Source organism: Hoplias malabaricus, chromosome 11 (genome assembly GCF_029633855.1).
Source record: "Hoplias malabaricus isolate fHopMal1 chromosome 11, fHopMal1.hap1, whole genome shotgun sequence".
Taxonomy (NCBI): Eukaryota; Metazoa; Chordata; class Actinopteri; order Characiformes; family Erythrinidae; genus Hoplias; species Hoplias malabaricus.
This window is the reverse complement of record NC_089810.1, coordinates 35319482-35343692: the sequence shown is the minus strand read 5'-3', so window position 1 is coordinate 35343692 and position 24211 is coordinate 35319482. Positions and strand designations below refer to the sequence as shown.

General features: G+C 40.8%; 1 protein-coding gene across 4 annotated transcripts in view; it reads right to left on the bottom strand.

The window, feature by feature from the left end:
* LOC136709281 (spectrin beta chain, non-erythrocytic 4-like) overlaps positions 1-24211 on the bottom strand; it is a 67946-nt gene that overhangs the window by 10451 nt on the left and 33284 nt on the right. For 3 of the 4 annotated variants that reach the window (XR_010804479.1, XM_066684415.1, XM_066684416.1), the window contains exons 19-28: positions 24067-24157; positions 17173-17319; positions 9963-10226; positions 7078-7302; positions 4857-4946; positions 3767-4045; positions 2532-2662; positions 1165-1369; positions 724-969; positions 422-556 (exon numbers count right to left, since the gene is read on the bottom strand). Coding sequence is in view for 3 of the 4 variants with exons in the window: in XM_066684415.1 (XP_066540512.1) it covers positions 422-556; positions 724-969; positions 1165-1369; positions 2532-2662; positions 3767-4045; positions 4857-4946; positions 7078-7302; positions 9963-10226; positions 17173-17319; positions 24067-24157 (1813 nt within the window). In the remaining variant the exon portion in view is untranslated. Of the gene's footprint in view, positions 1-421; positions 557-723; positions 970-1164; positions 1370-2531; positions 2663-3766; positions 4046-4856; positions 4947-7077; positions 7303-9962; positions 10227-17172; positions 17320-18203; positions 18920-24066; positions 24158-24211 lie in introns of those variants that run through there. The other variant, XM_066684418.1, reaches the window with a different exon arrangement.

The window sequence follows — 24211 nt, the reverse complement described above, 5'->3', positions numbered from 1 at the left end:
TTCCGACCCTGCAATGTGATTGGCTGAGAGACATACTATGAGTGTTGCATGAAAATGCCACTCTGAACCAAATTCTTCAAGTATTACTCCATCACATACACACTTATCCTAGCAACAATGTGCTTACTAGACAGTAGGAAGTGCGCGAACCGCAACAAAGTCTGTGGGAGTGTCAAGCTAAAACTAAAGGTAGAGCACAGAGACTAAGAAGTTATGGCGCAGTGGAGCCATTATCTGCTGATTTGAAAGCAGAAAATGAATTTTGCAAGGAAATAAAACCAGGAAAATGCTCTGTCAATTTTATTTCCTGGGATTGTGGTCTGCAAGACTTGATGCGTATTCACTATGATCTCAAACTGCTGAAAACAGTGGATAAACCATGACCCTTTCCTGACTCTGTCCATTTATCTATTTATCTCACCTGTCCAACCAGCAGCTGGATGTCGTGTTCGAATGTGTTCATCATCCTCTGGAGGGCACTAGTGTTCGTGGATCCATCTTGAAGAGCCCGAACCTCCGGTAAACGCCGCTGTTTATCATCAATCTGAGCTAGAACCTGAAATACAGCCACAATCATTGGTTTTAATACAATCTCTTTAGGTACAATCAGTCATTTAACCAAGAAAAAGCATCAAATCATTTATATTAAATTTATTATTTTTTACATTTTGCTCCAAAATTAATTTAGGTGGGTATTACAGGATTTTTGGGACATCTTCTGACCTCTTTGCAGTCGGAAAAGAACTTATGGAGCTGGTGAGAAGCAGCAAGCATCTGAGCTCTGGTTTCCATCAGCTCCAGCAGGTCAGCCCAGGCCTCGTTCACTCCATCCTTCCACTCCGCAATGGTGGCCGCATCAGCATGGCCGTAATCGATCAGCTCGTCTACCATCTGATTGACTGCCGTCACCCTCTCTTGACCCACGCTGCCCGTCTCTGACGCAAACTCAGTGAACTTCTCCTGTAAGATCTGAGATAAGAAGCACGGCTCATTTCAGAGTGTGTTTCAGTGAAAAAGACAGGAAGAAGTGTGGAGCAGAATCAAACCAGACTAGTAGGAGAAACTGGGGATGTCTCAGCAAGATTTTGGCATAAGGAGGGAAACTTGGAATATCTCATTTTCTTCAGACCACCACTCTAAAGTAGAAATCAGAGTGTTACTGACGGTAACATGCTCGTAGTCCTGGCCCAGTTCTGTGGAGCTGGCACTCATCTCCCTCTCTGCGATCCACTGCTCTAACTCGTCCACTTCTCTGTTGAGCTGATACAGCCAGTACTGTTGCTCCAGAGCACACTTCCTCTCCTCCACCAGGTCCTTCAGACTCACGTAGAGACGGTCAATCTGGGACTGGCGCTTACTGATCTGCTCACTGACAAACACACACACAAAAAAAACAAAACAATACAATAACATACCGGAAAAAATTACACAGTTCTCACAAAAATGCTCGTACACTTGTGGGGCTTAATAATTTGAGCAAATTATAAAAGTGTGATATATTTCCGCCATGCTTTTTTGTGCCAGAAACAGTACAAATACATTACAGGGGGGTCCTCAACTTACGACGTTGATCCGTTCCTACGTCGCGTTGTAAACCGATTTTCAGTGTAAGTCAGAACATAAGTACATACTGTACGTAAATAACATACTGTAAGCACTTATCCTATCCTAACACCCATCCTCCTCGGTCCCGAGCCGCGTAACCGTGTATTCTTCCGCCGCGCACACCAAACACGAAGTTCGCTTACGACGTTTACGACGCAAAACCACTTACGTCGAAACAAGGCTTTATACAGTAAATGGGAGATGTGTCGTAACCACGAAATTTCGTAACTTGGGACTGACGTAACCCGAGGACCTCCTGTATGTGAATTAGGAGGCTTCAATGCTTAAAAATGTTTAAATAAAAATGATACATTTTTCAGTCCTAAACCCAGAGAAGGGTGATTTGTCAAACATTATTGTGATGAGAAATATATGAATTTTTGAGTGGATATTATCAGTATTTCAAGAACAGACCTAAATACTAAATTCTTAACTCTTTAATGCTTCTTCTGACTGTTCTTTCAACAACTTATAAACAGCAACAAAAGTATGCAATACAAATGCACATGCAAAAAAAATGACACTGATGACACTGGCACTGACAAATATGTTATCATCATTAAAGTAAAAATATGTTTGTTTGAGTGATTATCATCAGTATCATTGTCTTTCAAACAAATGTATTAGTTCAAAAAAAAATTTTTGTTCATATTTTAACTCAAAGACAAGCAAAATCCAGTTTCCTCAGGTTTATCAGGGGTGCCAGTATTGGTGTTATTACATTACTATTACACTGTATTGTAAACATCTTAATGACAACTAATTAGTGAAGTGTGATTAAATTGAATTTAAAAAAACCAAAAACTAAAAAACTTTAAAACCAACCTGTCCTCTTTAATGCTACATATACATTTTGCATTTCTGCCAATGATCCTGAGATAGTACGTCCACAGATGAACAGATGATAAAGATATAAACCTCAGTACCTGTCAGGATGTCCCATCTCCAACAGCTGTCTGCACTGCTGAGAAAGCAGGCCGATGGTTTCGGCATAATCCTCAATCGTCTGCTCCAGAACCAGATGTTTCTTCAGCAGCTGGAGAGTGCTCGGCTCATCCTGTATAAAACAGGAAACAAATCTATGTCATTTCTCTACATCACAGACTGGAAAAGAAAGTGAAATGTGAGATTAATACATTCATTCATTCATTCATTCATTCATTATCTGTAAGCGTTTATCCAGTTCAGGGTCACGGTGGGTCCAGAGCCTACCTGGAATCATTGGGCGCAAGGCGGGAATACACCCTGGAGGGGGCGCCAGTCCTTCACAGGGCAACACACACACTCACACACACACATTCACACCTACGGACACTTTTGAGTCGCCAATCCACCTGCAACGTGTGTTTTTGGACTGTGGGAGGAAACCGGAGCACCCGGAGGAAACCCACGTGGACACAGGGAGAACACACCACACTCCTCACAGACAGTCACCGGAGGAAACCCACGCGGACACAGGGAGAACACACCACACTCCTCACAGACAGTCACCGGAGGAAACCCACGCGGACACAGGGAGAACACACCACACTCCTCACAGACAGTCACCTGGAGCGGGAATCGAACCCACAACCTCCAGGCCCCTGGAGCTGTGTGACTGTGACTATATAATAATTAGAAATATTATACGATTATTCAACTTATTTGTAGTTATTTGTACTTGTGTTAAATTATTATATTAAAAGTGTATTTCTGAATTGACAGACACTTTGATTTGTTTCAAAAACAATGTTTAAAACAAGCAAAATGATATATTAATGTCAACTTTAAATGGAAGGTTCGTGGTTAGTTTAAGTCTCTTGTCATTGTAAGCTCGAGTGAACACAAACATTATATGGTCACCACACGGCCCAAACATTAAAATGTCCCCCTTATTCCTACGAATATTGTCCAACGTATTTCATCAAATTACTAAACAGCTGCAGTTTGTAGTTCTACAGTTACAGACTGTAGTCCATTAGTTCCATTGGTATGTGTTTCGTTGGTGTGATAGGATCAGACACAGCAGTGATGCTGAAGTTGATAGACACTCCATTCAAAGAGCAAATTTGCAAGAAGAAATGTCGATCAGCAGGTGTCTGCAAGAGTTTAATTGTTTAAATTCCATAACAAATTCAGTTCGGTTCTGTTCTTTATATCTGCTCCTCTCCTCCACCCCTACCTTTCCTTTCTCCTCGTTCATCATGTGTAGCTCCTGTTCGCTCAGCCATGCCTCCACCTCAGTGATGTCAAAGTAGTATTGCTGAGACTGGTACATGGCGTCCAGGGTCAACTGTCTCCTCTCGCTTTCCGTCCAGAGGTTTTCCCACAATTGCTGCAGCTGTTGCATAGCCATTCGAACACTTTCGGCTTCAGGGCTGCGAATGGAGGCGATGACAGCAGCTCGCTCTAAAACCTCCTGTACCCGGCCCTGGTGGCCTTCCAGCTCCCTCTGCAGGCTCTGAGGAGAACAGCAAATCAGTCATCGATCAATCAATCAATCAACCAACCAACCAACCTCCTCTAACTGAGCAACTACCTTCAGAGAACCCATTAGAAAGACTTTTAGAGAACCCCTCCTTCCCTAACTGAGCTATTCCCGTTAGAACAGCCATTAAAGTACACATTAGAAACCCATTAGAGAGGAAATTAGAGTATCCACTGAGTTCCCGTTCAGAAAAGCCATTAGAGAACCCATCCTCTTCTAACTAAGATGCTCCCTTAAAGAACCCATAAGAGAACTCATTAGCAACACATTAAGGATATAATCCTTCTTTAAAGAACACATTAAAGCCTCTTTTAAACACGAACTCTGGAGGATTTCAAGAGAAACTCCAGAGTATCGGGTCAGGAAGTGTTCCAGGGTGGGGGTTCACACATGCATCACACAGCTGGAGGTTCTCTGAACTCAAGGCTTCACCCAAAGATATTACAGGATAAAATCCGGGTAAGACCCAGGAGAAATGTTGTAGGTGGTTGCATTCACACATACAACTCCTCCAGGTAAACTCAACATAAAAACAAAATAAGGAATACATTACAGAACCCTTTAGCAAACCCTTTAGAGAACCTACCATTTAGGGCACCCCTCATTCTCTTTTAGAGCTATGTATCTTCAGAAAACACATTTAATATCTCAGTAGGGAATCCATAAGGGAATCCAATAGGAAACACATTGAAGAACCCTTTAGAAATCCCATCCTACTCTAGGTGGAAAGATACGAGTTGAAGAGTGCAGTAGTAAATTGAGATGATTGAGTGTGATGTTTTACCTGGTTCTTCTTCATGAGCTGCTGTACCGCCTGTAAACTGCCTCCGTGTTCCTGAGACATCGCCATTGGGAGACGCTCCTGCACCCACAACTAAAAAACACATCCACAAATATACATTTTTTACATTTATGTATAACAAACTACAGTGTTACAGCTGACCTATACTTTACAAAACGCTGATTTGAAGAAAAATCCTTACAGACGTTTTCTTTCTTAATAACGCTTCCTAGAAAAACATTAACAACACATCCTTAGAAAGCCAAACCTTCACAACAAGATCCTTGAACACACGAATTAAAGGACACATCCATGGCATTGTGTTCTTAGCAAAGGCATCATTAACAACTGCATTTTTAATAATTCATTAACAGAAAAGTTTTAACAACTGAGTCTTTAACAAGTGCATCCTTAACAACAGTGTCCTTATCAGTAACATCCCTATCAACTGCATCCTTACCAATGACATTCTTAATAATGGCGTCCTTACAAACTGTTCCCTTTACAATTATCCTCATGAACTGTATACTTATCAGCTGCATCCTTATCAATATCATCCTTAACAGAACTGTGTCCTTAACAGTGGCGTCCTTAACAACTGCATCTTTAACAATGCATCACTAGAAACACCTTAACATCTGTGTCCTTCACAATGATGTCCTTAACCATCATACAAGGAAACACGTCTTTAATGAAGGCATCCTTGGAAATGTGTCCTTTACAACACACCCACACTTGTGTGCCAGAGAGGAAGTCCATAAACAGTTCTCACAAATTCAAGTAAACATTTTATACTCCTGATAAAACACTCAGTGTGTGTCTCACTGAAGTGTCGTCCTGTTGCTAGTGGTGGACCTTTACGAACTTGAAGACAGGTGTGGGCGATATGAGCCTACAATAATATCATGATATTTCAGAGTATTTTGGTGATAACGATTTTCTTGACAATATGACAAAACACTGATAAATAATTTTGGAACACACAAATACATATGAATATTATTCATTCAATAGTTCATTCATTCACTTATTGTCTGTAACCACTTATCCAGTTCAGGGTCGCACTGGGTCCAGAGCCTGGAATTACTGGGTACAAGGCAGGAACACACCCAGGAGGGGGCGCCAGTCCTTCACAGGGCAACACACACACTCACACCTATGGACACTGTTTAGATTCGCCAATCCACCTACCAACGTGTGTTTTTGGACCGTGGGAGGAAACCAGAGCACCCAGAGGAAACCCACGCAGACACGAGGAGAACACACCAACTCCTCACAGACAGTCACCCGGAGGAAACCCCACGCAGACACAGGGAGAACACACCATACTCCTCACAGACAGTCACCCGGAGGAAACCCACGCAGACATAGGGAGAACACACCACACTCCTCACAGACAGTCACCCGGAGGAAACCCACGCAGACACGAGGAGAACACACCACACTCCTCACAGACAGTCACCCGGAGGAAACCCACGAAGACACAGGGAGAACACACCACACTCCTCACAGACAGTCACCCGGAGGAAACCCATGCAGACACAGGGAGAACACACCACACTCCTCACAGACAGTCACCCGGAGGAAACCCACGCAGACACAGGGAGAACACACCACACTCCTCACAGACAGTCACCCGGAGGAAACCCACGCAGACACGGGGAGAACACACCACACTCCTCACAGACAGTCACCCGGAGGAAACCCACGCAGACACGGGGAGAACACACCACACTCCTCACAGACAGTCACCCGGAGGAAACCCACGCAGACACGGGGAGAACACACCACACTCCTCACAGACAGTCACCCGGAGGAAACCCACACAGACACGGGGAGAACACACCACACTCAACACAGACAGTCACCCGGAGGAAACCCACGCAGACACGGGGAGAACACACCACACTCAACACAGACAGTCACCTGGAGGAAACCCACGCAGACACGGGGAGAACACACCAAACTCCTCACAGACAGTCACCCGGAGCGGAACTTGAACCTCCAGTTCCCTGGAGCTATGTGAATGCGACACTACCTGCTGTTCCACCATGCTGCCCGTATTAATATTAATCATATTAAATTAAATACATATAATATACTATATATAAATTATAATTAGGGCTGAAAAGACACTTTCCACCATACTTAACTGTGTCTAAATGAATCATGTAATGAACATAAAAAAAGTCATTTCTGAATACAGGTGTCTCTAACTACTCACAATTTCATCCTCCAGGTCTCGTCCCACTTGGTGAACCTCTTTAGATGCCAACAAGATCCTCCTCCTCTCCTTCAGTGGCTCGATCAGTCGGACAATCCTCGTCTCCACGGTAACCTGTTGCTCAGAAACCGTATCATCCACTTGCACATGCTGCGGGATGGAGGAAGCCTCCACCTTCAGCTCCCCAACCTCCCTATACCACTGCTCCACCTGGTTCTCCATTGTCTGTACAGGGAGTGGGGGTGGGGGGTACGAGAGGAGAGGTGTGAAAGAGAGAGGGGATAGAAAGAGAGAAGTGGGCATGGGAAGGGGAAGAATGAAGGGGGACGTGTGGGTTGGGAGGGAGAGAAAGACAGTGTAGGAGGGTTGGAGTGATAGGTAGAAAGTGGAAGAGAGGATGGAGATAAGGCAGAGAGGTGGGAGCCAGGGGAAGAGAGGGAAATAGAGTGAGAATGAGAGACAGAGGAAAAGAGAGAGAGAAAAGGAGAGAGGGGACAAGAAGGGAGGACCAAAACAGTCATCATTTTAGACGCAGCAGATAGACTGAGAAATGTCAGTTAACAGACCAAAAATAACTGATGAAGAGAGAGAGAGAGAGAGAGAGAGAGAGAGAGAGAGAGAGAGAGGGAGAAAGGGAAAGAGTACAACATGAAAAGATGGTCGATAATAAGAGAACAACAGGAGAAAAACAGTACATGAATCCAGTGGAAGACACTTAAAGGGCCATCACGAAGAGAAAGATGGAGGAAAGGAGGAAAAGAGGGAATAAAGGACACTGGGAAAACAGAAGGGAAAGTGAGTGATTACATCAGCAAAACCTTCCAGTCCCATCCAATCCCAGCAGTGAACTCTAGAAATATTAAACCACTGGTTACACTTCATAATATCATCTGTCTATAAAATATTAATGATTTTTTTACCTTTAATGATTAACCAGTTGTGGTGTGGTGTGGTGTAGATAGATAGATATATAGATAGGCTTTTTAAACTATTGATACACTACTGTGCCCCTATAACGGACTGGAAGCAGATCGGTGCAGCTCTGTCTCTGTAAATACACTGTGTGCCTCAGAACAACAAATAATCTAGAAACGCCCCTGTGCTTGAAATGAAGGTATGATTTTCAAATTAAATATCAAAAGAAACAAAGCAAATACGAATGGTTTTACAGTGCAGTGTTCTTATCCATTTCTATATGTGGATGGCACTGTTTGATTTCATGCCATTATCACCCAGCTTTACATGCAGTTTTACTGTTGTTTTTTTGTGTCTTAAGTATATTTTATACAGTATATGCACAAAATATGTGTATACAGTATACAGACTAGATATCTGTATGTAGTACAGTGATGTACAGAAAGGTAAGAAAAGAAACTATATACTGGGCACCTGGACACACACACACACACATACTGTGTAGTGCAAGTATAGAGTGTATTCTGTGATTTCACTCCATCACAAATACAGAAAAAACATACACTGGTTCTGTCAGCAGGACAGAACTGGCTGGAGGATGGAAAAAGAAAGAAAGAAAGAAAGAAAGAAAGAAAATAAGTAAGAAAATGAAAGAAAGAAAGAAAGAAAGAAAGAAAGAAAGAAAGAAAGAGAAAAAATGAAGAAAGTCAAAAGAAAGAAAGAAAGAAAGAAAGAAAGAGAAAAAATGAAGAAAGTCAAAAGAAAGAAAGAAAGAAAGAAAAAATGAAGAAAGTCAAAAGAAAGAAAGAAAGAAAGAAAAAATGAAGAAAGTCTAGGACAGAACTGGCTGGAGGATGGAAAAAGAAAGAAAGAAAGAAAGAAAGAAAGAAAGAAAGAAAGAAAGAAAAAATGAAGAAAGTCAAAAGAAAGAAAGAAAGAAAGAAAAAATGAAGAAAGTCAAAAGAAAGAAAGAAAGAAAGAAAGAAAAAATGAAGAAAGTCTAGGACAGAACTGGCTGGAGGATGGAAAAAGAAAGAAAGAAAGAAAGAAAGAAAGAAAGAGAAAAAATGAAGAAAGTCAAAAGAAAGAAAGAAAGAAAGAAAGAAAGAAAGAAAGAAAGAGAAAAAATGAAGAAAGTCAAAAGAAAGAAAGAAAGAAAAAAGAAAGAAAGAAAGAAAGAAAGAAAGAGAAAAAATGAAGAAAGTCAAAAGAAAGAAAGAAAGAAAAAAGAAAGAAAGTCAAAAGAAAGAAAGAAAGAAAGAAAGAAAGAAAGAAAGAAAAAATGAAGAAAGTCAAGGACAGAACTGGCTGGAGGATGGAAAAACAAAGAAAGAAAGAAAAAAGAATGAAAGAAAGAAAAAAGAAAGAAAGAAAGAAAGAAAGAAAATAAGTAAGAAAATGAAAGAAAGAAAGAAAGAAAGAAAGAAAGAAAGAAAGTAAGAAAGAAAGAAAGAAAGAAAGAGAAAAAATGAAGAAAGTCAAAAGAAAGAAAGAAAGAAAAAAGAAAGAAAGTCAAAAGAAAGAAAGAAAGAAAGAAAGAAAGAAAAGAAAGATGAGTAAAGTAAAGGAACAGAACTGAAAGGTGCTACAGTACCGCTGCAATGATGATGATCATGATGATGGTTTGAATGAAGACAAACAGAGCTCAGATCAGTTTCTAACTCCTTCACTGTCAGAGAGACCACAACCAGTTAATCACAATAAAATCAACACAAACAAATAAACAGCGCCACCTGGAGCCCACAGAGAAAACCATCCGCTCCAGCATGAAACAGAGAAATTAACAGGATTAGACCATAATCAAAACAACGGGCAGTGATTCAAATGACATTATAATTTAACATTATACGTCAGAACTAGTGCCACTGAGAAAATGAGTGGTAGAGAGAGAGAGAGAAGGAGAGACAGTGTTGGAGGCATAGTAGAGCATTTACGAGCACAAAACCTCAGATATAAAGTTATGCGTATACCTGTAGTTTTTTGAGCTGTTTGTTGACGGAGGTCAGGTCATTGCCATAGTCCTGGTGACTAAGCTCACTCTCCAGCTGCTGTAGCCTCTGGTCCAGACTCGAGTAGCTCTGCGTCAGGAGGTCTGCTCTGCTGGCCTCAAACAGTTGCCTGGCCTTGGCCTGAGTGGTGCTCTCCAGGTCGAGCCAGCACTCACGGATCTCCCCCAGCTTCATCTGCACCACGGCACTCAGCTCTGGCTTTTCCTGCATTAGCTTCTGCCCTTCCTGAGGAGAGAGGGGAGAGAGAGGAGTATTAACCCTAAAGCACCAGCTTCTGTAAAAATTAATTAATATTAGTTAACCCATGAACTTCTGTCCTTGCTGAGAATCAGAGACTAGCATTTACTCTCTTAATCCAAATAAATACTATCCATAGACCCACTGGATATCACCTGCAGATCTCTTGGCCACCAGTCTACTGTTTGGATTAGATCATATAGAAGGAAAAGAGTGAGGAACCAAATGGGGAGGGAGATGAAAGATTGCAGATGATTTTGGTTCAGAATTAGAACATACAGTGTTTTTTGCATCACCAGACACAGGCTTTTATTTTGAAAAAAAAAAAGTTTTTTTTTTAAGTTTTTTAAAATGTTATAAGAATTATAATATATATTTACTATATTCATTCATTCATTATCTGTAACCCTTATCCAGTTCAGGGTCGCGGTGGGTCCAGAGCCTACCTGGAATCATTGGGCGCAAGGTGGGAATACACCCTGGAGGGTGCGCCAGTCCTTCACAGGGCAACACACACACTCACACATTCACTCACACACTCACACCTATGGATACTTTTGAGTCGCCAATCCACCTACCAACGTGTGTTTTTGGACTGCGGGAGGAAACCGCAGCACTCAGAGAAAACCCACACAGACACAGGGAGAACACACCACACTCCTCACAGGCAGTCACCCGGAGGAAACCCACACAGACACAGGGAGAACACACCACACTCCTCACAGACAGACACCCAGAGGAAACCCACACGGACACAGTGAGAACACACCACACTCCTCACAGACAGTCACCCGGAGGAAACCCACGCAGACACAGGGAGAACACACCACACTCCTCACAGACAGTCACCCGGAGGAAACCCACGCAGACACAGGGAGAACACACCACACTCCTCACAGACAGTCACCCGGAGCGGGACTCGAACCCACAACCTTCAGGTCCCTGGAGCTGTGTGACTGCGACACACTACCTGCTGCACCACCGTGCCGCCCCAATTTATTATATTATTAAATATTATTATTGGAATATATCAGTGTCATTTTGATGATTTATTCATTAGAATCTCTTGATTTGCTTTGTAAAATTTTAGAGAGAGATTTAGCGTCAGACACAAGCTTTAATTGAGAAATCTAACACTACAGCACAACTCATGATTAAAAAAGATGAAATAGGAGGTCTGTGTGTATGTGTGTGTGTGTGTGTGTGTACGTGTGAGAGACAGACAGAGAGAGTGAGAGAAAGAAGCGTAAGAATGAGAGATAATTATATACATCTAGAGATATTTAATACATAATACATAATACAGAAATCAAATGCAATCTACTGTGGGAACTGAACAGAAGTGACACTGTGTTTACATCTTTAGATAAAACCTCTAATATGTCACTAGGCTGAATCGTCGGTGACTGCGAACTGACAAAATAAAAAAATAAATATAAAGACAATTGGTTCTAAAAACACTCTGAAAATCAAGGTGTGTATGTGGCTGTCTCTCTCTCGCTCTGTGTGTGTGTGTGTGTGTGTGTGTGTGACAGACTGATTCACCCAGAATAAGTAGGCTAAACATGGCGCACAAAGTAGCTTTATATAAGGCTCTCCTTCTCTCCTATTTTCACTCTTGATCCCTCTGTCTCCTCTGCATCCTTCTCTCATTATCTTTCTCCTGCTGCTCTAAATCTCACACTCTCCTCTTCCTTTCTGTCTCCTTTTTTGCCCCTTTCTCAGAAACATTCTATATTTGCCTCTATTTCCCCCCTTTTTCTCCTCCTTCACTTTGTTCCCTATCACTTTCTACTTCCTCCTACCTCTATCTATCCTTCTCTCACACACACTCCCGCCTTTGTTTTCTCTCTATCACTGCACCTGAAACCCCCATCGCCCCTGAGGAACTCCGTCTAGTTCTATGTCAGTGGAAGCACAGCTCCCAGGGACGGATGGAGAGTGGGAGGAAAAGAGTGGGAGGAGAGGTGGACAGAGAGTAGAGAAGAGAGAGAAAGTAAAGAACAGAGTATTCACTCAGGCTCTTCATATGCAAAAACAGAGGTGCAGCGATGCGAGGATATTGGTTTGATTATTTACAGATGTATTAACAAATTATTTTCGAATTCTCAGTAATATTAATGAGGGCTCCTGAGTGGCGCTGCACTATAAGTGTTGTTCCTATCCTCTGGAATTCTCTGGTCCAAACCACAGTGATGCCACATATGTCCATCCGGGCACCAAACTGCTGTTGTAGGTAGTATGTTCAACAAGTGTGTTAAAACAAGAATGGCCTGTAGACTAAACAGTGTACATGTGTTCGCAGCCCCTAGTGCACTAGTGTGTGTGTTTCCTGCCACAGAGGGGTTAAATGCTGAAGACACATTTCGTTGTACATTGTACAATGACAAATAATTGCACATTTAATTTCATATTCTTAATGGAACGCCATCACAAAGATAATTTAACTATGAATTTGAACTTTTCTTTACAAGAAAGTAAACTCCACAACTCTTCTAATGAATGAATGAATAAAACTAATGCAAACTTGGTAGTCAAACAACACTAGATCAACGATACACAGGGTCATATCAATACACACATCTACCAAAACTATTACTTCAGTGGTGCTAAAGTCTCCTAAATTGTGTTAACTTGGTAATAAGGCATTTAAACATGCTGTTTGTGATCATGACTAGGCCTGTTATTATAGGCATTTTGTGGTTAATATACTCTCTGAGAAATAAATGTGATAAACAATATTATTGACATTTTAAGATATTTGCCATTTTAATGTCACTGATATAATGAAAATGTAATATCATAATAATGCAATTACACCCCTTTAAATAGCAATAAACCTTTGGCAAAACATATTTATAAAGAATATTCAGAAATTGGAATTGAAATATAAAGATTTTTAAATATACAAATTAAAAATGCAACGTAGATCAAATAAAACCACTTTTCATACTTTTTCGACATAAATGACCAAGGGTCATCAGATTAACTAAGACATACAACTCAGTGAAAGTCCAAAGAACTCAGTACAGATCTGAGAAAGTGGGTCAAAGACAGGGAGCAAGGAACATCACTTTTGAAGTAATTTCCAATTATCACCAACCCACAGAATTGTTCATAATCTACTGAGCTGTGGTAATGTTATGTTGCTAATGAAAGGACTTGCAGCTATCAAGAAGCCAACACACAGAAAACTGAATAAACCGAAAGAAGAAAAGAAGCTGCTGTTGTTTCTTAGAATGATGGGCTAATCATCCCAGAGCCCAAGCACCAAGCCAGTAACATATTTTAAAGACTGAACAGAGAAATCTAATTTCTCTGTGACATCATTTCCTTTGACCTCAGCTCTACATCTGATCACTTCCGCTCGTCTTCCTGAACGGAGAGGTGGAGGAAAAAGAGAGGAGGAATAAATGACCTTCACACAGGGAAAAGGAGAGTGTGTTGCCTAGCAACTGCTCCCCCCTCCATCCTCCATCTGCCAGCTCCACTAGTCCCATAGTAATCTGGAAAAATCATATGGTCATTAAGAGGTTTTTCACACCTACACAAGACTCTCACCTCTGTATCCTACAGGAACTAAAGCAAAAATTTAAAAAATACACATAAACTTCCTGGTTTCCCAAGTTCTATTTCTCCAATGATAAGTGTTCACATTATACTGACACCTAATGGCCTGGATGTGTCAGAGATTCTGTACGATATCTATTTTATACATGGCTGTTAACTAACATGGTACATTCAGTTGCAATCAAAGCTATTTAGCCCAAATCAAACCAGGTTATTAGCAAAATTTACAAACTTTCAGTTTTTCAGGCTTGGTTTTGGAAAAAGTCCTTGGAAATTCTGGAATCGCCATCACTGTCACATAACTGGAAACTCTAAAGAAAATGTTTGGTCAGATTTGAAGAAAGTGGTTGGCGCACACAAACCAAAGAATATTAATGAACTGGAGGCCACTGCCCATGAAGAATGGGCTAAGATTCCTCAGGAATGCTGACAGAGGCTGGTGTCTGGCTGTGCATTTGCAGCAGGTTAAAACTGCATTAAAAAAAAGACACTTTTCACTAAAGGGTTAAATAATTCTGAGACTGCAGTAGTCATTTAAAGAGGCAAGAGACAATAATAATTAAAATTTTTGAAAATCAATAACACCGCGACCCTGAAATGGACAAGCGGAAAAGATAAAGATGATGATGATGATGATGATGATGAATCAATAATCAGTAATGGCCTTATTAGGCAGAAATATTCTGTGCTAGATCAACCTCAAAACTAGGCCCTAATTTAGAGAAAGTTATCGGACCATAGATATAGACATTTTATTTAGTAAAAATCCTAATATTTCGAAGATTTAAAACATCAAGCACAATGCCAGAAACAGTCTGCTTAAATTTAAGGGATAAATAGAGACTGGAAAAGTCATGTAGAAATTAATGAACCCACTTCTTATTCAGAAAACCACACATTTTTTTATTTAAAAAACACAAGTGTTTGTTTTGGCTGGAACTTTGTCCATATCTTCCAGTAGCACTTTGAGGTGAGATATAAAGGAGAATTAATCAATGATACAAAAAGTAGAGCAGTGTTCACACTGAGGACACGCGTCTGTGTCAGAGCTATTCATGGAAATGAGTTTGGAGTTAAGAACAGAACGGAAAAGAGAAATGAGTCCAACATCTGTAAAGAAAATAGTGGGTCAGAGAGAGAGAGAGAGAGAGAGAGAGAGAGAGAGAGAGAGAGAGAGAGAGAGAGAGAGAGACAGAGAGAAAGAGAGAGAGAGAGAAAGAGAGAGAGAGAGAGAGAGAGAGAAAGAGAGAGAGAGAGAAAGGGAAATAGAGAGAGAGGCAAATGTGTAGACATCCCTCCCTCTCTTATTTTCACTTACTCTCTCTCTCACTATCAGAAACCAAACATTTGCTCAGACATCTCAGCAGGCCAGCCAATCAGATCAGATCTCATTTACATATAAGAGTATTAAAGGAACACTAGGTAATGTTTTTTTTCTCTTGGGGCTCCCCCTGGTAAAGGTAGGGAGAAGATACACAGTGAAGTTTCTGCGGTGCTGAGCCCAGTGTAGCAATGACAGAGGCCCTATTCTCCCTACTACATTTCAGTGAAGCATCAGAACACTCTCTAATTTTAAGGTAAAGGTATTACTTAGTGTTCCTTTAAAGATACACTACCAAAAACAGCTTGTAAGAAAAAAATAGGGTACAGGCTCTTTACAAAGGGTCCGGTGGAAACACTGTGAAAACGTATTGTGGTAAGTTACACTCTATGACCATAGGTTTGTGGACACCTGCTCGTCCAGCATTTCTTCAGAAAGGTTGGAGATTAATCAGAAGTTTGTTCCTCTTTCCGGCAGCAACTCTACTCTTCTGTCAGGATTTAAACAATATTTGACAATTTGTGGATTTGATTCAAATGAATCAGCTTTAAACTTCAGCGATGACAAGTACTGAGGTTCGGACCACCACTCCAACTCATCCTAAAGGTACCGGATGGGGGTCAAATGATCCAGAAAAAGTTAAAGCTCATGTACAGCTTCACTAGAGCATCAATTCAATTGGCTTTGCTTTCCTATGAAAATTATACAACAAACATTTGGATGGAACTTGGAACACTTAAAATATTGACAAAGCATTTAAAAAGAAAGAGGAAAGCAGTAAAAGCAGAAAGTGAATCCTCCTCCGGGTTTTCAAAAGCAGCCAATCCCCCAGTTAAAGCTCTGACTCTTCTCCTCTTCCTCTGACTCAGGGATTAACAGGATATTTGATACTGGAGTAACACACTTCAGCTGAGTCACAAAGTGTCCCAACACATTAGCTTAAAAGGGTTTTAAACCCAAATTCTCTGATACAGTCTGTAACTGTCCGCCAACAGAAATGATAACAGTTCTGCACTGGAATTACAAGCCAGGTCTTACCTTAGTTAGGATTTATCAATAGAGTTGCCAGTGCATCTACAGCCTACTCACGCTAGGTTTTACACATATTTTACCAATAAAAAGCCAAGCAGAATCACAGCCAATAACAGGGTTTTCCAGTAAAGTGGCCAGTAAATGTATAGCCTACATTGATCACAAATCCAGATTTGTCCAGATTAACTAGTCTATTATTATGGGGCTTTCCTGTAATGTGGCTAGTATTTGCGCTTTTCCACTGCATGGTACATACTCTACTAGACTGGGCTCACTGTTCTCAGTCGAATTCAAACAAATATTCATTCATTCATTCATTATCTGTAACCCTTATCCAGTTCAGGGTCGCGGTGTGTCCAGAGCCTACCTGGAATCATTGGGAGCAAGGCGGGAATACACCCTGGAGGGGGCGCCAGTCCTTCACAGGGCAACACAGACACACACACACATTCACTCACACACTCACGGACACTTCTGAGTCACCAATACACCTACCAACGTGTGTTTTTGGACTGTGGGAGGAAACCGGAGTACCCGGAGGAAACCCACGCGGACACGGGGAGAACACACCAACTCCTCACAGAGCGGGAATCTCATGGTTGACAAGTCTTTTGGGCCAATCAGGTCCCAATTTAGTCCCTACTTGGCTCGCTTGGAAAAACGCGGGGGAGAGTCAAGTAAACCAGGGTAGGTACCATACAGTGGAAAAGCACTTATAAGTCACTAAGAGCAGCACAGCATCAGAAAAAAGAGCAAATGTTTTGAGACGCCAAAAAAGTTCTGAGAGCCTAAAAATGCAAAGTCTAAGGCAAAGAAGTCAACCTTTGTAAATAATAGCTCTTTTATTTACGTTAAAGAGTAAGCAGAACATTTCCTAATTAAACCCTGTCTATTTCATGTGTAGATCTCTCATTTTTCAGTTCTTAGAAGGTGTCTTTGGCTCTTAACCTGTCAGCAGTCATAAATAAACAGACACAGATAGAAGAAATAAAGTAAATACGTTTACTGTACCTTCTCGATCTTGTCTAACCACTCTTTATTCTGAGCGAGTTCTGCCATAAAAGCCTGGTGTTTAAGCCACTTCTTGTGGAGTTTCTGCGCCTCATCTCGAGATGTATCACGAGCCATGAGCATCTTCTCTGCCACCCAGTCTCCCAGCTGAAAAACACACATTAGAAACAGTCTGTTAAATCACGTATCATCGTTGTCCAATTAAAAACGTGTATTTACTACATCATTTGAACACATTGTGTGAAAATGTCATGATGAACGGACCAATAGAAATGCTCCAAAATAACTTGGAAGAAAATATATTTACACAGACTTCCACTGAAAGTTAAGATGATCTTTCTTCCTGCTCCCGCAAAGTTACTATTTTGGGGATACCTGTTTTTAATTGGACGGCGATGGTATACATGTATATATCTATCCCACACTGTCACACAGACACACAGTAGAGTTCAACAGTCTCTGGTAATTTCCAACATTTCTTCTGAAGTGAAGGGGATTCCTCAGTAACAAGCTCTACTCCTGTGAGAAGACTTCACACTAGAATGTCTAGAACACTGCTGTGCGGCTTTGATTGCATTAGAGAGGTGAGATACTTATGTTGAATGATTGATTAGTTCTGGATCACAAACATTACTCCAGTTCTTCCCAAAGAAATTGGAAATTGGAGCTCTATCGCTGCTCCAGAGCCAAAAGCTAAGGGGCTTTATACCCTTGTAGATGATACCTGGCATTTGGCATAAAACCCAAGTATATGTAAATTTGCCAATGAATGGACCAATAGAAATGCTCCACTACTGCTTGGAATAAAATATTACTACATTAACTTAATTTAAGAATTTATTTCAAGTGTCAGGAATGTAACAGTTATCTACATGAAATCATAATGTTTCAAATAATTAAATAAGTTTCACCATCCAAAGAAAAATCATTTACAGGAAGCACTTAAGTTTCAGTGTGTTAAAGACTTTGTAAACAGCATTTGTTGTGATTGTTTTACACTATATAAATGATAAACACACAAGCTGAATTACCGGTAGGGATCAGGAGGCAAGAGAAGAGTCTGTCAATCAGAGACAAATATCCACATGCTCCGCCCCCAAAAATGAAAACAGTACTGCCCACAAGTTAAAACTCAAATCAACGTAGGATTGAAGCGATGGAGACCAAGAAGAAGTCTAGAGGTCGTGAGGAGATCAGGGGGAAGTCAGGAGAGTAAAATCCAGTGTTTCTGAGAGTGGACATGAAGCACAGTCACAAGGAGGATACCATTCCATCATCACAGAGAGCAAAAACAGAGAGAGAGGGAGGGAGAGAGAGAGAGAAAGAGAGAGAGGGAGGGAGAGCTAGCTATATACAGAAAGAGGGAAGATAAAGGTAAAAGAGTAAATGAGGGGAGTGATTAATTAACATAAAGAGAGGGAAAAGACAGAAACAGAGAGAGAGTGATGTAAACAGAAATAAAGACAGCAAACAAAGACAGAATATGAAAGACAGGGATGAAAGAGAAATAGAGGAGCAGACAGAGAGAGGGAACGCATTGAGAGGGCTTCTCTCTCCTCCTCCTCCTCTAAATGGTCTAATCCCGCTCTTCACCCTGCGTCCACAGAGCCTCGAATCTCCACACAATCAATCTTCTCTTCTTTTTAATCCCGCTTCTTTCTTCCCTCCATTCTGTTGTGTTTGTGATAATGAGGTTGAGGATGCTGCAGTGTCCACACACGACGAGAGAAAAGCGTGAAAACAAGATGAGGAGAGATGGAGAAACAGCACGGAGAGGAGGAGAGGGGGAGGACCGGAGGGTGGGGGAGTGGGAGTGTGTGTGTGTGTGTGTGAGAGACAGACAGAGAGAGAGAGAGCCATTGTCGTTCTTCACCGTCACCCTGATGACGTTGGGTTCTTAAAGGGAACGGAGGAGCAAATGGAAAAGAGAGATGGGAGAAAAAAGAGGAGGAACCACAGATATGCCAATCAGAAAAAAAAGGAGGGAAGGAAAAGGGAAGAATATGCTCCCCATTCACCCTCTGCAGCTCAGACACACGTGCAGTTAAAGCAACAGATCAGACAAAAACACAAATTAGAACTGCACTTCCAGTTATAAACGTCCATCAGTCAAGCCACGGTTCAAACACTGGCTACATATTTGTTCCTTTAATTAGGGGACATAACTGTATCTTATTTTATTATAATTGTAGATTTTAAAATTGTGTTGATTTCATACGCCCTGTTTCATCTCCAGGACTTTTATTATGTTTTTTTTTTTAATCTGACACAGTTCTATAATGAAAGATTACATTCATTCATTCATTCATTATCTGTAAGCGCTTATCCAATTCAGGGGCGCGGTGGGTCCAGAGCCTACCTGGAATCATTGGGCGCAAGGTGGGAATACACCCTGGAGGGGGCGCCAGTCCTTCACAGGGCAACACACACATTCACTCACACACTCACACCTACGGACACTTTTGACTCGCCAATCCACCTGCAACGTGTGTTTTTGGACTGTAGGAGGAAACCGGAGCACCCGGAGGAAACCCACGCGGACACAGGGAGAACACACTACACTCCTCACAGACAGTCACCCAGAGGAAACCCACGTGGACACAGGGAGAACACACCAACTCCTCACAGACAGTCACCCGGAGGAAACCCACGCGGACACAGGGAGAACACACCAACTCCTCACAGACAGTCACCCGGAGGAAACCCACGCGGACACAGGGAGAACACACCACACTCCTCACAGACAGTCACCCGGAGGAAACCCACGCAGACACAGAGAGAACACACCACACTCCTCACAGAGAGTCACCCGGAGGAAACCCACACAGACACAGAGAGAACACACCACACTCCTCACAGACAGTCACCCGGAGGAAACCCACACAGACACAGGGAGAACACACCACACTCCTCACAGACAGTCACCCGGAGCAGGAATTGAACCCACAACCTCCAGGCGCCTGGAGCTGTGTGACTGCGACACTACCTGAAAGATTACAAACATGTAAAAATGTACCTTTAAGGAACACAACTGGACTTTTAAACAGTGTTGTACCTTTAAAGGTAAATTTACACAGTTTGTACCTTTAGTGACCAACATTGTACCTCTACCGTACCTTTTGTTCTGAGAGTGTACAGAGCTCAACCAAGGACACATTTTCAGGCTAATACAGTTGATGAGGCCAAAATTCTGACATTTAAGGAGATATTAATTATGATAACCAATAACTTTAAGAATCTATACATTTTGGCAGGCAGTAATTTCAGCTTTTATTTGTCATTAAAAATTATGAAATTAATATCCAAACTATATTTATTGTATATATTTATAAACAAGGCATTAATAAAACAATAAAATATAACGTATTTTATTATTATCTTGTTTTATTCTATTTGCTTTAACTGACCTACATTCATATACTACATTCCCAAAGATTTGTGTTCTTGATTCATCTATAGTTCCCTGTTCGCTACATAGCTTTTTATTTAATAAAAAAAGAGTGTTTCCCAAATTTTTCTACCCCATTTTGTAAATAAGAATATTTGAGTCCCCCCACTCCGACATACATGTTTTTTGTTTCCAAACTTAATCTAAGCATTGTAATTCATACAAAACTTCAACTTCTTACTTAACAAAACAAAATAAAGTGACCAATCATTTTACAGTGGAATTATAACATGTGGCAGGCCTTCATTCACCCTTCTGCACCCACTGCAATAGCTACATGCCCCCCACTTTGGGAAGCACTGATATAATTTATATAAATGGACCATGACTCCAAATGAGAACCTCTTTCGGAATAAAAGTACAAACCACTGAGCAACAAGGGGAACCTCCCTTAAAGCAACACACTGAGTCTCCAGATGAGAACCTCCATCAGAACCAGAGGAACCAATGAAAAAAACCAAGACTCAAAGCTTACTCAGAAGCAGGCAGTCATAATGGTGTCATAACAACTGCAATGACCGTAGTGTAACCATAGCAATGTCTGTAGTGTTAAATAAAGTGACCAGACGACCTTTTTTCCACAGACGAGTCCTCTTTTAAAAAACTTAAAAAAGCATCAGGCCAAGATTTTTCAATGGCCAAGAATGTACAGGATTTTGTGGTCTGCAGGCTTTTCCCTGTCCCAAATCTTGACTTTGATGACATCATGGAAGGGTAAGCAAAAGGCGTGCGGAAATTCAAATGTTCAAGGTGATGGGGAGCTGAGAGCAGAATTGGGACACACTTCGCTTCGCTCACGGCTTAAAAACTATTCACCGGTTTTCAACCGGTTAAAAAAAAAGTTGTTAAGGTTAAAAGGTAATTTATTATAATCTCTACTTCATGTGCTGGAGGTGTGTCTGTGACCCAGGAGCCTTTCACTCTCTGCTCTATATTTTACAGAACTGAAAGTCATCGCATCTGTGCCTATAGCGACAGGAATCCCAACAACTCCCCCCAACCCCCACCCCCTCACCTCATCTAACCAGGTATTTATCTGCCCCATGCTGCCATCCTGTCCCAAGTGTCCTCTTTTTTGAAAAGAAATCTATGGTCACCCTATTTTAATAAGCACCACTGAGAACCCTAACCCTAAGAATGATTAAAAGAACTGACTTGATACTGGAAGGTCACTGACTCAGTCCCCATAACCAGCAGGAACATCCACAGCTGAAGTGTCCTTGAGCAAGGCACCTAACCCTCAAAATGCTCCCCAGGTGCCAAGGATGGCTGCCTGCTGCTCTGGGACTGTGTGTTTACTGCCTCTAATCACTAATGTCAGTGTGTTCACCGCCACGGGTGGGTTAAATGTAGAGATTAGATTTCGTTGTATGGTTGTACAACATTCATAAAACACTCCACATGATCACTTCATACTTCACTGTGTAGCAAAGGAAATACACAGATCTGCAGTAAACACCAAAAGGAAGAAGTGTGCCCGCCTCTAGATGAAGTTATGAAGTCTTCCCTCTCTCTCTCTCTCTCAGTTGAATTAATGATGAACAAAGTAGGTCCTGAATAATTCATCATGGGCAGAAAGGAACAGGCAGAACCTAAATAAAGGTTCAACACTGGAATGAGGAAAACACACACCCAAATATCATACAGTGGCACACTCACACGCCGTTACATGACTTCTGTTTAAGTTGTAAAGATTTATTCTTACCTTACCTCTCCATAATACCTACTAGTCTAGCCCTAAATATAACCTTTAACTAGGGCTGGGCAATTAATCAATAATGAATTGAAATCGACATTCAGAACTTCTAATTGACATAACCTTGTCTATATCGATTATATCATTTCTTTTTATTCCATTATGTCGCCACTGTGTGTTCATGTACTGTCCCTTTAAGACCACACTACCACACTGTAGTCACGTGATCCTTCCCCTATCTGTCACATGGAAGCAACCTAAACAGCAAGGCTGACCAAGAAACTTGAGCATCTAGTACGAAAGAAAAACACAGCGTCTGGACGTGCTGTGTTTACACAATAATTAAGATGACACTGAACAAAAAGGAGTCAAATGTAAACGCTGAGAAAATATAGTTCCAGCGACCAAAAGCCCAATCACGCACCAAATATAAACAGTGCTCAAAAGACAAGAGAAAAACAAGCTCCCAGCAACGTTAGAAAAATTATACCGTATTTGATACTGGAGCATATTTACAGTACAAGCATTGTCACTGAACTCTGAGGGTCAAAAATACGAAAACAAAATAATCGTTCATTAATCGTAATCGTGGTAAAATGTATCATTAATCGTGATATTGATTTGCGCTCATATCGCCCAGCACTACCTTTAACCTAAACCTAAAATGTGTCTTCACAAAAGCAATGGTTCACACAGTTAGGACCAGCTTATGGCCCTCAGGAGGAAGAGAATTCCTGATAATGTAAGTGTGAATACATGTTTTGGTCATACACAAACATAAAAAAACACACACACATACCACTAATTAATTGCTGTACACCTTACACCATCACCATCAAAGCTTTAAGTATATTCTCATGAAAACAAACCAGTATCATAATGAAACATTACCATAAGTACAAGCAGTACCATAACAATCTTTATCATCATGACAAAATCTCTAATATAGTATAACTATATTAATCCGTTGTTATAACAACAATGTATAACATTACCTCATAGACAACATTTATTACCATAGCAACTTTATTGTACCATTACAACAACCTATTTCTATAACAATATTCATAACCACAACCACAATAAAAATAACCCGTTCCTTTAATAACATTCAGTAACATAACAAACCATTATCATAACAAGTAGTACCATATTATTATAAAATTGTATTAGCATAATAACAATGAATTACCATAACGTCAGTAACTATAACAACTATTTCCATGACAGCCTCTATCGACTTAACAGCCTATACTTTAGCAACATTAAATACTAAAAGTCCATTACAACAACAATATATTGTGCATCACCATGGCAACTTATTATAATAACAACATTCCATTACCATAACAACTCATTACTATAACAATAACAACAGCCATTACAGAACAAAAGTCTATAACAACACCCAATTCCATGTCAAATAAACATTACCATAACCAAATTTCATTACTCCTCCCAACACCAGCACAATCACAACAAATACAATAAACTAAGGTCTGGTCGACAAGCTAAAAAAATATATTTATCTTATGATGGTGTGGAGATTTGTTAGCATTCACACAATGATATTTAATGACTTATTTTATACAGTAATTAATGAATAAATAAAAAAAAAACATGCTCATATACATTATTTTACATGTTATGAATATTTTTACTTTCTCTCGTAAATTATAAATGTGTGCATCTTTATAAACGCAGTATACAAACTCCAAATATAAAACACACAAAGAGCCATGTGTCCTACCTCATGACAGTCCTGGAGAAACCTCTGCAGCTCCCACTGGTCGTTGAGTTTACTCAGCCACTGTTGAGCCAGTTGTCGGTTCTGGTTCCCTCTGTGGACCCAACAGAAGCCAAACCACACTTAACTTAGTAAACACTCAGTACTC